The following is a 16,411-nucleotide window of genomic DNA, read 5'->3' as shown; positions in this document are numbered from 1 at the left end:
GTTTTTTTCTCCCCAAACAATTCTGAACGCAGCGTTACATAGCATACCGGAACCTTTCTCAGACTCTTCTTATCACAGGAGGCGAATTCACAGATGAGCTAAAATGGGGGTCGCACTGCAGTGATGGCAGTATTTATTGCACTTTATAACTTTGCTCAAATTACAACTTAAGATGCTCATTTTTGGATTGCAGTTGCTCTCTCTCTCTCTCTGTCTGTCTGTCTCTCTGTTTCTGTCTGTCTCTCTCTCTCTCTCTCTTTCACAACTAGTTGGCTGCTCCCGCAGCTGTAAATCATGTTGTTCCAACCGCAAATAGCTGGTAGGTATTCACACAATTTCATTGTGCCGTGTTCAGTAATGCCATTGATCAGCTGTGACAAGAATGGTACATCTGTTAATTGCTCGTCAGTAAAAACCCATGAATAAACCGCATCACATTAAAAGCTGCTGGGTTCAAAGTTTGGGGGAAAAAAGCAGCAGTTTGTAATCTGAAAATTCAATATTTTGCGATATTTTTATTATAAATTTTCCCAATTTAACTTTTGTCCCTTTCAATGTGACTCAGCTGGGTGCCGCCCTATCGCCCTCTATTGACGAGCCGCCACTGAAGGGCAACCATTGTTTTGCTAAAAACTAATGACACTTGGAACTTGCGCATGTTAGAGTTCTTTTTTGTGGGGGAGCCTAAAAATGTAGGACACATTTCACCCCGATCACTGTTCAATGATTTGAAAAATTACTGGCAAATTACAGATTTTCACCTGTTCTTTTCTGTGTTGTCTGTCTCTTCCACTTCATCAGCACTGCAAGTGGCACTGGAGTCGCTGTCCCCATGAGAGCCTACTTTGCCCCCATGGTCCTTTTTTGAGTTCTTGGGACAGGTCTTCACATCGTCAGCCTCTGCTGTAGAAGGTTTCTTGTCTGTGGGATCACTACTCTGTGATGGTTGGGTCATTTCCTTGTTTGGCTCCCCTGTTTCAGTCTTTATCTCCTGCTTGATGGAGACCTCTGCATCTTCTTTTCCTAGAGGTTTCAAATCTTCAGCCTGCTCTGTTTCTGCTCCAGCTACCTCCTTATCACCAGTATTACAGCCAGCCTTCAACTTATTAGAACCCTCCTCCTTGGCCTTGGTATCGTCAGCCGAATGTGGTGATGGCAAACTCTCTGTGTCCGAGCTGTTGTTGGCACCACCTAACAGAAGGCAAAGCCAGAGACGTGTGAGAGAGTTGGTATGATACAGAAGCAGGTATGTTTACACTTTTTTTCAAATTGTGGCCTCAGCTAGAATTTATCATCCACTTGAATACATAAATGTCATATTTTAAATAGAGGCCTCATTTTTCCCCCTCAGGGAAAAAAATAAATAAAACACAGTGCCATCTATTAAAATCTATTACGTGTAACTAGGGGTGTTCCAATCAGGGTTTTATACTGCCGATTCGGACACTGATCGTCAATGAGTGAAATCGGCTGATCCCTATTGTGATACCACTCACACGGACTGCAATTTTTAAATTGTACAATTGCTCACTAACGATCATCTTAAAAATCAATTAAACTGTCAATTATTTTTTCGATTACATTGATGAATCCGATTTTTAAAGCATTCCATCCAAATTACCATCTCTTTATTATTTCCAATTTACATTACTGGTTTGAACTGTAATGTGCAGTATTAAGGAAAGGGTGGGGGGACGCTACACTGCACACAGGCAGGTCTCTAGTTGGCTCCGGGCTACAAAGTATGAGCTGCGGGTGATTGTTTTTTGGGAACAGAAACTAAAGGCATTAATTGACATATGCCAATCCCATATTTTTCCACAAAAATCGCCCAATCACACTCGGTGGCCGATTGATCGGAGCACCACTACCAGAAAGTGTCTTAACTGAGTAATATTGAGTACCATTATTATGACAGCACCATTTGTGGAAGTATATGTCATTATCGCAACACAAATCTGACACACAGCTGACCTGGCCTGGCATGAAATAACAAGTCTGTGGCTGTTGTCAGTGCAGAGCAACATGAGGCATAAGCTGCTCAATGTTTCTTCACAAAAACAAAATTGGGCATCCACGGAACAATCTCATGTCTTCTGACAAGAAGAGTACGCGCGCCTCGCTGGAGGACAAATTGGGAGAAACAATAAAGCTTCATGAGGAGTTGAACTGAAAGAGTTTAATTAGGGATTCACGATAACCATTGGAAAAAAAATGGGCGTCCGCCAATGAACGGACCGTTCCATCCTTGGGACGGAATGCCCATCTCTGTTGAAATGTCACTAACTTTATCAATAGGTACTGATACGCATCAGAGCTTTTGAGTTTGCTCCTCACCTCACCGTCTGAAGTGGCAAGAGTTCAGAAAGTAACAAAACATGCGACTGTGCATTGTCACTGACCACTTTTTCCTTTAATCATCCTCCGACCATGTTACATTCGTAGGAATCGGGATTCAAATGTTTTGATCTTTTAAGATGCTATAACAGACATATTTGTAGTTAAGTATACGAAAAAAGTTAACGGCTATCGGTAGAAAAATAAAATTTGGTCTCATCTAACCAAAGCACCTTCTTCCACAGTGTCCCCCCCGCCCCACTATCTGGCCTGTGCAAACTGGAGTTTTGGTGCCTCTCTTTTAACAATGGCTTTCTTCTTGTCACTCTTCCATAAAGGCCAGATTTGAGGAGTGCATGAATTATAGTCGTCCTGTGGACAGATTCGTGCCAGTTAAGTCGAGTTTTTTAGGATAAGTGTCAGCGTTTGAACCATCTCAGTAATTTTGACCTGTCCATGTCTCGGAATTTTGGCCTGTATGAGCAATTGGTAGATGTTTATAACTGAAATTTAACAGCCAATCAAAAAAGCGGGTTATCTGAGTAGAAAATGAAACGAAAACGTCGAAGAGAACATTAAGAAATAATGAGGTTGGTGTTTTTTGGCCAGATTTTCTATAGGCCATGTCACACAAAAGCAATCCCCAAAAAGGCCATCTTCTTCCAACACAATACCCCTCAATTTTCTCTGGCCCATCGTCCGATTTTCAAAATTCTAAGTGTGTTGTACTCAGGTTGAAGGGACCATTTCACCAGACGCGGCGTTTTCATTTTTTGAATTGATTCATGTCACATTGATAATATTACTTTAAATCCGTATTAATGCTCTCATTTCAGTCTACCTTCTCCATCTTCAGGTGGCTCCTCTTCATTGCCACTAGCCCCCGAGCCTTCCATCTCTTCTTCCTCTGCAGTGAACTGGGCAGTTGGCTCTTCATTTTGAAGGGTTTTTCCCCTGCGGCGAGCCTTTCGTTCCTTCTCCTAGGTTAAGATTCAACACACAAACAAATATTTAAATAACACCAAATAGAGATCACAAAGTTGTGACCTGAGAGAAGACATCTGCCAGTTGTTTTTTTTTTTTTTTTGCTTACCGATTTCATTTTATGTTGCTGCAAAATCTCATCCAGTTTTTGCCTCTTTTTGTAGTTGAAATAGAAGTTCTTACACTGTGACACAGTTTTTGATCCCACCATCTTGGCAATGGCAGACCAGTTCCTACCATACTGAAGAAGACCTGCACAAATGCCCAAGTGAAGTTTAAATTAAAGACAACATTCTTGTCACCACCCAATCTGCAGTCTAGAATTATAAAATTGTTAGCGTAGCCTGGTAAAAATTCTAATGTATGTATGGTTAACACTTGGAGAGAACAGCCTGTCAAATAATTATCAGCAATAACATGTAAGCGTCTCTTAAGAGCTGTCCTTTCTCAACGATAGGACAACTAGGACTTGATTCCGCAGTGTCTGCGGATAAGAGGAGCATTGGCAAGCTGCCATTATATTCCTGAATGCACAAACCAGAGAAATGGTAAGGGGAGTGGTAATGTGGCGGCTGAACCACCCCTTATGTCAATGACATCACTAACTCTCCGTCACTGAGGTCACGCTGTGTTATATTCTGACTAACTTTGATGTGACCCAGTTCCAAGAAACCCTAGTCCTTTACTCAGTCAACCACATGATTGTGCCTTTCACAAGAGTTGACATGCACCCGCCAGACCAGAGAGGGATAGAAAAAGCGGTCATGAAATCCACATATCACATGTGCTCAAAGATTTGTTGTAGGGAGCGGTCAGCATGTTTGTGCAAGAGAGGGCCAAAGACAGATAGTGTCGAATTTACTGTGGTGGTTCCCCTTCGGCGTGTGCTGTAAGAGGCTTAACCTACAACGCCCACTTGTTTCCTGTGGCAGTACGACAGATCCTGGGAGGGCACTCGCTGAGGGTTTTGGGGGTTGCTATGAACAAGTGTGAAGCCAACACCTAGCAGGGCTAACCTTATACAAGAGTTCAGAAGTCCTTGCATCTTGTTATTCGATGGAGAAAGGAAGCCAACACGCAGACACGCTTTGATATTATGGTCAACTTGATACTTTCGCTGCCATACTTTACATTCACGGCGAGCTCCCCCAATTACAATGCATCTTTGACATATATAGCTGTCAATGGCAGTGACTTTAAAGGGAAGCCTATTAACTCATTCGCTGCCATTGACACATTTATTTGTCTTTTCACAGTGAGCCATTCAAACCCGGGGACTTATATTTTTTTCAAATGTTTTCAAACGTTGGGGTAAAAGAGGGTCTGAAAATGCCTGGCAGTGAATGAGTTAAAAACGAATCGGCCACATACAAAGCAGTGCATCATCCAGCAAGTGCAACAACACTACGCTTGTATTGCTTTCATAAGAATATGTAAATGACAACGCAAATAAGTTACAGCAAACGCTGAACTGTCGTCATATAAAATCTGCAGCTCGACCTGTCGCGCTTTAAGTGGGAAGACTATGACTGAAGACATTGCCTAAAAAATAAAAAAAAAGAGAAAAGAGCCGATTTGATGTCCTACTTCCAAAAGACAGGTCGACAACTAGTAACGCCTATACTTGAGAGGGTGATGCCTCATGCAAGTCAGTCACCATTTCAGACAACCTATAAAAGCACTCCATAAATTCAAAGTTTTAAGAAAGCAATTACTCAGAACGGAAAGTAATGACAAATATCAATACCTAATTTAATCCTTGTATGCGAGTGTACAAAGCACATTCCCAAGTAGCTGCAGCTCACTCAAAGCCTTAGAGGCAGGGGGGACACGTGGAACAAACATCCAATCGGCAGCAGCGATACTGAAGCAGGTGGTTGCCTCACATCCAATCAGGACCCTGGAAGGTCTTAAGCACCACCCCGAGAAGTCCAATCAATAGCCGGAGTAGCCAGAATGTGGTTGTCACTGTGTCACATGCCTGTTACTTCAGCCGTCGTCTTGTGGCCCTTCTGGATCACACGATCAGACTATCTGATCTCTGGCGGGCGAGTCAGGAATGCTCTTCAACACTGGGCCTTCAGATCCGGAGCACAGATGAAAACAGCTCAATCTCTCTCTCCACTCTTACTTCCAGCTGGCTTGATACTTGAGCTCGGGTCAGGTTGACATGCTCCAAAACAGCACGCGCTCCTGGTCGCTCACCATCTCTCTGCTATTCCACGTGCCTCAGTAATTGCAGCTTTTATTCTTCTGCCGCGTCTCTCTTCAATGGCGGCCGTCTAGGACGACTTCCACGGGAAAGTAGGACTATGAGGCTGTGCTCTGTGCTCACTCACTCTTCTCTTTCTCTCTCCTCATCTGATCTTTCCTCTATCTCTCGCTCTTTCCCCTCCCTCTCTCTGTCAGCCTATCCCTCCCCCTACATCACTCTGCCAGCAGGCACCATCGACCAGTGCGCACACAAATGCATGAGTACACACTAACTGGAGCCCTCTCGCTCCCTCTCGCTCTCTCCTGTTAATACTTTAACACACAGACACAAACACACTCAGGCAGCCCAAGTGTAAACACAGAGGGAGTCGAGAGGAAGGGTTAGGGAAGCAAGGAGAGGGAGCGAGGAGAAAGTGAGAGAGAGAGAGAGAGAGAGAGAGAGAGAGAGAGAGAAAGAGAGACAGAGAGAGAGAAGAGAGGGAGTGGAGACTGCGATAGGGGATAAAGAAATGGAGAGTAAGTAAAAAGAGAAGATGGGGGAACAGGGGAGGCAACAGAGTTGATGTTGATACCATGAGAAAGCATAAAGGCTTCCACATTTTTCCTAACTGACCTGCTTTTCATCTTGAATGTGACCTCTCCAGTCTATAATAAAACAGAGTAAGGAGAGAGAACAAGTGTGTGTGTGTGGGGAGGGTGGGGGTTTTACTCTCGCTTGCCAAATCTTCCACAGCACTTGCCAACTACTTGGGCTGGTGCCATCTCCCAAACCGAAAAGTGGACATGGAGAGAAGCAAAGGGCAAGCAACAGTGGAGAGGAAAAATGATATGTGGTTTTCAGCTCCTTTATGTGGGCTCTTCCAGCAGGTGGAGCAGAGGCCTTTATCCAGGTGCCCGCTTGCACTCTGACAGAGCCTTACATGAATGCTAGCCAAGAAGTGTTGACATGCAAACACACAAGTTGGATCAAGATCCAAGTGATACAACCTTTACAACACAGGCCCGCACAAAGAGCTACTGCATTTAAAAAGCAGCCCTAGAACAACTCTTGTCCGAGCTACGGATCTTTGAGCAGGAATGAAGACGAGGTATGGTTGCAATACTATCCTGGAAAGCAGGGAACATTTCAAATGACCTGAGACATAAATGCCAGCTTTCAAATCTGTTGAATGAAAGGAGAAATACACACTAAGCTTTCTGACAACCAAGCTTCGTTAACACATACACGTCACGAACCTGCAAGAGGGAGCGGCGAGCACCTTGAAGAAGTTGGTACAATACTAGATGGGGGGGTGGGGGCTTGAAACAAATGGGGCCTATACAAGAGGGTGAGCTGCTTTTCGTGGCGGGGAGGGCTGTTATAATTTCAGAAAAATGGAAAGACTAGTCATCCTTCAACTCTGGCTGCTGTCGCCGGGGTTCAGTAGTTACATAAGCACTTCATAGAAGCCCTGCATCTACTGAACTGCCAGGCTAATCCTCTGGGATGGAGCACCCCACTAATCCCACCGCAGGAGAATGGAATAGAAGACATTAACCAGGATTACTACACAGCCAAGCAGTGCCAGATATTGAAAAATAACCCCTTAACAGACAAATTATGTACAAATAAATCCTCAAATTGCTGAGGCCAATGCACATGTAGCCAAGAGGCTGCAGATTCGGCACTAGAGCAACAGCACCATAGTTACTATGATTAAAAGGAAGGATGGATTTAATTATTCGGAATGAAAACTTAAGACACACATAGCCACGCAGCTGACCCGAATCATCATGATGCAGACAGCAGGTCGCATATTATAAAGACAGCCCTTAGCTATTACATTTTTATAAATGCTCAACATTTTAATGTATGCAACACCGATTACTCATTAAAACAAAAAAGAAAAATCACAAGTATTTATGTTTACAGTAATATATAATGTCAGCAAGCTTGTCAAACTACTGTCACAGATCTGTGGGGAATCCCTTTCTAAGAGTGAGGAATTATATACCACAGAGTGAGAAGCTTAATGGGAATCATGTACTTTGCACAACACTGTACAAGTGTGGGGACAGTGAGCACAGTATCTGAGACCTCTGTGAACCAGCCATGGGCTGCTGGGTAATCTTCCGTCAGAGATAATAAACAGGCAGGTTAATGACTGCTGCAATTTTGCAAAGGTTAACTGATAAGGGACAGACTTTACAGCCGCCACGATAAGAAGACAGGCTGCCTTGACCCAGAGAAAGGAAATGGCTCGAAAGAGCAGCAGCCACAGTCCACACTCGATACACACAGACAAAACTTCGAAGCATGTGGCAATTGCTTCCTCAGTAACAGGAAGGCACAAACTCATCATTGCTCTGGTGTGCTTTTAAACCCATGCGTGGCATCTCATTAATGAACAATAATGTGGCAAACAAAGTCACAGAGGAAAGAAAGGTTTGTTGCGTGTTACCTTTTTTGGCAGTTTCCATCTCTTCTTCAGTCCAGCGAGAACTCTCATTCATCTCTAGATTGGCTGTCTCAGATACACACATACACACGCGCGCGCACACACGCACACACGCACACACACACACAAATAAGCAAGTAAGAAGAAGGAGGGGGAGTGGGCAGTTACAAATGACAAAGTCAGTTAGGGAGTGACTGACAAGAGGAAAGGAAAGACAAATTAGAGAAGAAAAAAAACTGTGTGGGGGCAGGGTATTTTTGCCGCTTGCTAAAGAGGCACTGTTGCCTAGGTCGCTAGGGACTGTTTGCTTTAGATGGAGGAAGCAGGAAATCGAAGGGGAGAAGTCAGTTAATGATTATAGACAACAACTGGCTTTTCCCTCACTGCACAAGTTATTAGCCAGAGCGACCATGGCTCTGCCCAACACATAGAAGTTGGATCTTGTACTTGTACTTGTAAATCCTTCATTTGGACCTGTGAAGGACGAAGCAGCCAGCCAAGCAGTGCTCTGAGCATCAGGACAAGGAAAGAGGGAGGCTGTTCAGAGTCCCTGCACCTTGTCTCACTGGGGAATTCCGTGCAACGAAACTTAGTGATAGCAAATGCAACATGCAGAATACATTGTACGTGCAACAGCTGATATATTTAAAAAAGGTATCACCAATAGCAGAAGTGATGCTGTGAGTACAACAAACTGACAATGTGCAAGGACTCCATATGGGGACACAGCTGGCACTTAAATAATGAGTGGGGAGAGGACTGAAGGGCCAACAGTGCACTCTGGTGGTATGGAACAGGAGATCATTATTTGGAGCGCAAGTGAGCCACTGAAAAGATTGGGCTAACTTAATTTTTTTGTCATATTGCAGTTGGGCAATTTAAAGATTTAGGTATGCCGCCCAATGGATGCCACTGAGCGTTTAGTTCAATAGTAGTCTTAATCCAAACATCTGTCAAATATATTCATACTTTGTGCAAGCTGATTAATTACTGGTACAATGGCACATTCACTTATACTGTACTAACATGCAGACGCACTGAGACCCAAGTTTAAAAAAAAAAAAAGTGCTGTATGCAATAATGAACTGCCCCTTCAATGTAAACATTGAAACTAAACCTTTATTTAAACCGGTATTCATCAAAAGATAATATGCATTTTCTCTGTTTATTTGTGCTCTTAACTTACAAATAACAAAATGGTATAAGCTCGCTCATATTCTCAGTGGCTCAGTTGACAACTGTATATTAAAGCAACACTGTCTCATGTCAGTTTTTGTTGATTATGGCGGTGCCATGTGGACAAAAGCGGTAGTGTTTTGATAAACGTCAACCACATCTCCCATGTGCGCCAGCGCGTAGTGCCGTGAAATCCTGAGCTCTCCCGCTGGTCTGCAAGTTGGACTGAATTACATTTCTATGTCCAGTGGCTGTGTGAAAGATGAATAGCGATGAGGTCATGAATCTAATTTTGTTTAAACAATACTTTTGTTTTTTTGTTTGTTTTGGGGCTTCTGCCATAACACCAGTAATAGCGGGTAGACGTTTGAATCGACTTCCGTCCTTATAGCGAAAGGAGGAAGTGGGAGTGCCCTAAAAGAATACAGGACATTTGTACATTTTTTTTGTGTGCCAGGGTTGCTCCCATCCTCCTCAAAGTTGATTAGTGCCAGTAAAAACGATACAGAGCCCCCCAGGGCATGACTTAAGTCCCATTCAACTACTTGTCAATGTTTCATCAAAAGAGTTGTGAAAATGTTTTATTAAGGTCAAATTCTTGCCCAGTGCTGCTTTAATTCACTGACATTGACATTACACATTTGGCTGTATCTTATCTTTATATGTAGGTGTGCACATCATTTTTTTCATGCGGTACTCACATGAGTACCAGGGGATTGTCTTTGGTACTCACTAGTGGGCCAACGGATCTCATAAGTCACGGTTCGGATCGGTCATGGATTTTGAGTCACGGATCGGATCGTTTTTTTGTATGAACCAAAAAAAAAAAAAAAAAAATAGCTAAATAGAACTTATATTTTATAAAACACTTTTGCCTATTAAAAAACAAACAACAACAACAAAAACCCCTCTTAATGTCTAGTATGGCCGTTTAGGATTTAAAAACAAAATTTAACGCAAGTTTGTAAGTGGTACAGTGTATTTCAAGATATCCTGCCATACATTTTGAGCTGAATGTTTTCTTACAATTATTAGGCAAACGTGTTGTTATAAATAAAATGAAGACAAAGTTTTATTTTTATTTTTTTTCTTAATGAAAAAGACTTGAAGTGCAACTTAAGGCACCTTTATTAAAACATGGGCGGCACATTACAAGTAATCTAGGTCCACAATATAGAAAAAGAAGTTAGAAAAAAAAAATCAAGGAAAGGAGCAGATGTTGAACTACCAGCTAATGATAACAGCTGCTAGCCACTAACGCCGGAGACTTGTGCCGTATCATACGATGACAGCAAAATTAACCAGCGGTTTGTTCGAGTCCTAAATTAGCGACTGAATATGATTTCGAGACAGCGTTGTGTTGGTAGCAAGTGTTAAAACTGCCAATGCGTCGAAAACGGAAGTCAAGTTAGCCGTTACGCCACCAAAGTAAAAGTTCACTAAGGCTATTGCATTGGCATTAATGATTCGATGTATCATTTGGTAAGCTTTATTTTGAAGTTAGCCTTTGCGGAGGCGGTGTGTTCATTGTGTGTTCATGTTTACAAAACGCTCTTGTACATGCAACTTGTGAATGGGCGCATTTTTTTTCACCAACCATTCTGCGGATCGTGCCCATCTTGAACCGATGCTTGATCCTTACCAATCAAAGATGATTCATTCCACTGCACCACTAATAGGTACGCAAATGCGCGTAATGACGCAAATGACGGTATGCATTAGTGATTTCTGTTGCGCATGCGTACCAGTTATGTGCACCCCTGTTTATATGCTCAATGAACAACATTAATGGTGCTTTCAAATAAATGTTAATGATGTAATGCACAAATGCAGTAATCAGGAAACAGACAAGCATCTCTCAATGACAAATTGACATTTACTGTTGCCCACAGGGGGACTTAAACTATGAACCTCCGGTTTAAAGTTCAAAGACCTTACAGATGCGCTACCATCGTCCCACACCCTGGTGCAGTGATTTGATGTTAAACCACCAAGACTGACCGAGCTCACTGTTGACAGGTGCCGTGGTCATCTCCTCCACCTCACTGGTCATTGAGCGGGTGATCCGGCCCTTACGGCGCCCCTGGCTGTTGGCTGTTCGTCGACCCTTGACAGCCACTGCAGGCTCTTTGTCCTCTGCATCTTCCCCAGAAGTTTCATCTCTGCAATTTAGAAATGGCATTTCGTTTTCAAACAACATTTAAAAACACATTGTGATCCTGTATATAATACGTGGTATAGGTAGGAGATGGCTCAATACATCCATCACAACCATTGACATGCAGTCTATATAATAGTAAACCCATATCTGGCTTTAGTTTCCACCACAGTGTGTGTACTTTGGATGGTAGTACAGCGCAATGAAAAAGTATTTGCCACCACAATAAAGTGGGGAAACACTAGTTTCCCCACTTAATTGTCATCAAACAAAAGTAAAGATCAGACAAAGATAACCAAAGTAAACATAACATACACTGCTAAATAAAATGCACTGCTAAATAATAATTTGAATTATCAAGGGAAAAATCTATTCAAAGTGACTTGACACTGTGTGAGAAAGTACTTGCCCCTCTTGTTAAATCACTAATTTACTGTGGCTAATCACATTTTTGAGCTTGTTTAAAATGATAGGCGGACTGGCCTATAGGCGATTACTATTTTTTCCGGCCGGACAAAAAGGTGGCTAGTCGGACAGCGGAACGGTACCGGGCTGCAAATTTTTAGTAAAATGCCCAGCTGTGACTTTATTATTGATGTTGCTGCTGAGGGTGGTGTTCACACAGGAACATGCAGGTTTGGATTTTTTTCCTCCACTCACAATAAAAACATTCATTTAAAAACTGAATTTTGTTTACTCATGCCTCTGACTAATACTTTTTTTTTTTTGATGATGGGGAAACAAAATTGTGTGACAAACATTTGAAATTAATATGGATTTACCAAAGTGGAACACAACATAGCAAAATATAAATGAGGATCATTTCACTTTTTTTTTTTCTTTTTGTGTCTGTATGTTGCATAAAGCCAGGTTTTGGAGGAAAAACAAAAGACTCATTACTGTATTCACAAGGGACTACATGGTGTCTACCTCCATCTTTTAGGTACCTTTCGGGCACCACTCCAGCTGGTACAAAAAATAGTGAAAAACGTGATGGAACCAATCACATCGTTTGGCAGGCTTCAAAATTGACTAAGGAAATAAAAAATAAAAAAGATTTAAAAAATGAATAAAAATAAAAGGAAACACAACACATCGATACTGCTAGATGGAAGCGGAGTAAAAAGAACACATTTTGGGTAAATCTGGGCCGCATGAGAACTGGAATTTTACAGAATACTACACACAAAAAGGCCAGTGTGATAGCAAACACTCTCAATTCAGTTTTCCTGAGTTCCATTAATATTAACGTGGCATACGGATGCTAGTGGGCCAGCTGTACGAAAGCAGACAGTGAGACAGCAGGGTCTGGTTGGAATCACCCGGCTATGTCTCAGTAAAGGCAGAAAGGAGGTAATGCCTCATCAGCATCTTCCTGTCTGACATAAAGGCTCAAGAATGTACATTTCATCTACAGTGCAAAGAACAACCTCCGATTAGATAATAAGAGTGCCTGCCTACACAGATTGGGTGCATTCACCTATTGATTTCCAAGAAGAACAGAAAGAGTGGTATTCAAACTGTTGCTTTTTTTTTTCATCCGTTGCTGTTTGACAATATTGCACAAAGCCATCTACCCACGCATAAACACATATAATCCGTTTACATTGTCAACAGCAAAACCACAGAACAGAAGAATCCAAAGGTGTTTCCAAGGAAAACAGCTGTTTAAATAAGGTAAATGAATTCCAACTTCATGTCGGTGGAAAGTCTGGCGAGGTGTGAGACACTAGTCCTTAAGTTTCAAGCACAATAGGATTTCCAGATGAACTTTCTCTCTCTGAAACATACTTCTAACATTATCTCACTCTTTGGAGTTTGACACAGAAGGCAAGGCATGAAAGTAACGTGACCTGAATGAATGAAATTTGTAGGCTACAAATATTTGCTTGTTATAAGATGACTTCAAAAGTTGTTCATATACTGTGACAAAGATGATAAGGCACCGAAAGCCGATTACTGATTTTCTGCTCTCTCTGTTTAAATAGTAGTTTGGGCTTACTTCATTCCATCCTCCTTGTCTTCAGCCTCTGGTTTATCCTCCTCCCTCTCTCCTTCCTTGTCCTTCTCCTCCTTTTCTTTGTCTTCCTGGCTGTTTCGATTGACTTGTTGTTGCTGCTGTTGCTGCTGTTGCTGCTGCTGCTGCTGCTGGCCATGCTACATATTATTGAACAGGACAAGAAGGCAAAGGCAACCTATTACAAATATGAACCCAGATGATCTACTTATGGAGAATAAATATCGGAGTTGTCATTTTACGCAAATGAACATCAGCGTTGTCATTTTAAGCATCTATGTATGAGTTTGTAATTAGTGAAATGAAAACTGCCAAAAGCCTTTCTAGCTCAGGAATTTGACAAGAACCCCTCATCAATGCTATAATTTATTTATTGTACATACTTCAAAAGCATTATTCTTTGTGTTGAAATACTCTTAAACTCACCTGCTACAAGATAACATAGGAATAAAACATGGTTAATACTTAAATATACAATAGAGACATCAAAAAATGGCAAACAGGTTGATTTGATAACCCTGCCGTATCTTGTTTATATAACACACACAAAGTAATCTGGTTTCGCTGAATTTCACATAACTAAAAAGAATGCCCGCTTAGGCAAAACAAAACAGGATACGAAAGTTCAGTAACCGCAGAATAACTGTTCTGCTGTATAACTTTTGGTTTTCAAGCAAACAGTACCACTTCCTCACAAGTGACTTGCCTGTCTGGGCTTTAGGGTGAGAGTTCAGATGAATACAGACATCCAGGCTGACAACTACTCTTGCACTAATGACACCCATTGCTATTTATGATGTATTTGAGAATTGCTGCCTTAGGCCAAAGCAACACTTTTTTATGATAATGACCTAAATACAGTATCTTTAATGTGTGAGACGGACTGACAAAAAGAGTGAGAGACTGCTAGGAAATACATCGTAGAGTCAAAAAGATGATCAAGGGGATGAGCAACTTTGATGCGAGGGACAACAATGTTTTATCTATACCTCGATCGGCAATACTTTGAGCTACTTTCAGAGGGAAGCGATGACTATGTTTTTAATGAAAGTCAAAGATAAGTTGTAAATGATTAATAATCATCAACTATTTTGTATTTTTAAAGCATAACATATATGTATTGAGGACACTAATTCGAAAAAGTCATCATACAAATCTAATGGAGAGCAACAGCTCTTCTATACACCGTATGTGTAGCTGGCCCCATTGATATTGTTAGTGTTTTGCAGTCAGTGACAATAAAGTCTTGCCAGACCTTGGTCATTTGACCAATATGTCTATTGGTACTAGACACACTGACTGCTGAGATGATTTGTACCACCCTCAAATTAAGCACATTTTAACAAATTCTGTTCAAAGTTTCATCATCTTAAAATGTTATGTTTAAAAAGAAAACAAGGCAATTGCAACATGCAATATACAGAAGGAAAGCAGAAAACAGGTTAGCATAGGTTATTCTTGTCTGACTTGTTTCACCAAAAGCTTCTGGCCTTTTGCCCACTGTGAGACTACTACAACCTCAGGAAATGTAATCAGCTAAAGGTAATATTGTCATTGAGATAGCATGTGTTGAAATAAAAAATGAGAGGACATGATCTGGAGTCTGAAAGCTTGAAGGTTGAAAATACCTGGCTCCTTCCTCGCCGTCTGTAGTTTCTTCGTACAATGTTCTTATAGTTCTCATTCTTTTTGGTCAAATAATAAAAGAGCACACATTCTGCCACCGTCTGAAAAGAAAGAAATGTGATTTACTTGAAAATTGCTATGTCCTGAGAAGACTGGATTACTCAGATGAACATAAAAGCCATACCTTTCTTTCGAGAAAAGATGCAATCAGACCAAAGTTTTTAGGGTGTTGGATGAATCTGTGGACGCAGAACATAAAAAATATACAACCTGAAGATATTTTAAATAGCACTTGCATGAAGCACTAAGCTCTAAAACAATAAAAAAAAAAAAAAAACGACAGAATGAAAGGTTTGTTTTAGTAATAGTGTTCAGCAGGTATTCAACTCAATCAGGCTACTCGTAATTAGACTAATCACAGTATCCTAACGCTTAAAGTGGAAATCAACAAACATATTTTTTGAAGAATATGTTCCCAGCAGGCCTACTAGTTGAAACACGGCATTCTGATTAATATTACGTTTGTGGAGTATGAGTTAAGCAGCAAAATTCACCCCTTTTTAGCCATCTCAGGGGGTGGCCATTTTGTCACTTCTGCCGACTGAAAATGACATCACAACTGCTCAGGTAACGACCAATCACGGCTCAACTTCAGAAAACAGTTGAGTCGTGATTGGTCAATGGTTAAAAACGGGTGGATTAACTCTTATTCCGCTGACGCAATATTTATCAGAATGCCTTGTTTCAACTGGCGGGCTTGCATGGAACATACTCTCAAAAAAATATGTTTGGGTTGACTCCACTTTAAAGTAAGAAAATTCTCAGAAAATTGTCTTGGTGGTGGTGGGGGGTGGGGTGGGGTGCTGTCACCACAAAGGGGACACTCATTACATCCATCCAGCCATCCATTATCCAAACTGATGGTCGTGATCGGCAAGAATAGACAGTCACTCATTGAAGCCGCGGTGGCAGATGCGGTACATCCCGGCAATGTACTAGTAGCGCACAAACCAAAGCTTCGTGGCCTGAGTCCTCTTCGCAGCACACTAGCACTTTCTTCCTGCTGCTACCATACACCAGTACCTTTGAGAACACGCTGCAGAAGATAATACCTGGTAGCGTTAATATTTGTTGCACCAACTGGAGAAAGGTTTTTGATTGCCCCCTCTTACATTGTGCCATGCACAGCACCATTTCTTTTCACACTTTTTTTCCCAGTAAAGATGCATTCTCAAATTTCTCACCGTGGTTAATGATTATTCGTTCCATCTTTGAAGATGCGCGGGTCGTGTATATGGATTTATTATCACGTTATTTCAAGACAAGACACGTGCTACTCTGCCTCTGATTGGCTGGTGTTTGTTAATTTGATTTATACTATTGGTGGATTAACCCATTAAGCCCGGGAGCGTTTAAATTCTGCCTGTGTGAAAGCCACATGTCTAAGATCTTTAATTCTTT

At 41.6% G+C, this 16,411-nt stretch overlaps 1 protein-coding gene across 3 annotated transcripts in view; it reads right to left on the bottom strand.

Moving 5' to 3' along the window:
• Nucleotides 1-16,411, bottom strand: part of ncor2 (nuclear receptor corepressor 2) — an 85,313-nt gene that overhangs the window by 23,615 nt on the left and 45,287 nt on the right. For all 3 annotated transcript variants that reach the window (XM_086030094.1, XM_086030093.1, XM_086030095.1), the window contains exons 13-20: nt 15,135-15,189; nt 14,953-15,051; nt 13,310-13,464; nt 11,151-11,311; nt 7,977-8,039; nt 3,431-3,573; nt 3,179-3,317; nt 762-1,191 (exon numbers count right to left, since the gene is read on the bottom strand). In XM_086030094.1, the coding sequence (XP_085886220.1) occupies nt 762-1,191; nt 3,179-3,317; nt 3,431-3,573; nt 7,977-8,039; nt 11,151-11,311; nt 13,310-13,464; nt 14,953-15,051; nt 15,135-15,189 (1,245 nt within the window). The remainder of the gene's footprint in view (nt 1-761; nt 1,192-3,178; nt 3,318-3,430; nt 3,574-7,976; nt 8,040-11,150; nt 11,312-13,309; nt 13,465-14,952; nt 15,052-15,134; nt 15,190-16,411) is intronic.

Source organism: Filicampus tigris, chromosome 5, assembly GCF_054856515.1.
Source record: "Filicampus tigris isolate MCC_2025a chromosome 5, RoL_Ftig_1.0, whole genome shotgun sequence".
Taxonomy (NCBI): domain Eukaryota; kingdom Metazoa; phylum Chordata; class Actinopteri; order Syngnathiformes; family Syngnathidae; genus Filicampus; species Filicampus tigris.
Note: the sequence above shows the minus strand (reverse complement) of the source record. Positions and strands in the feature narration are given on the sequence as shown.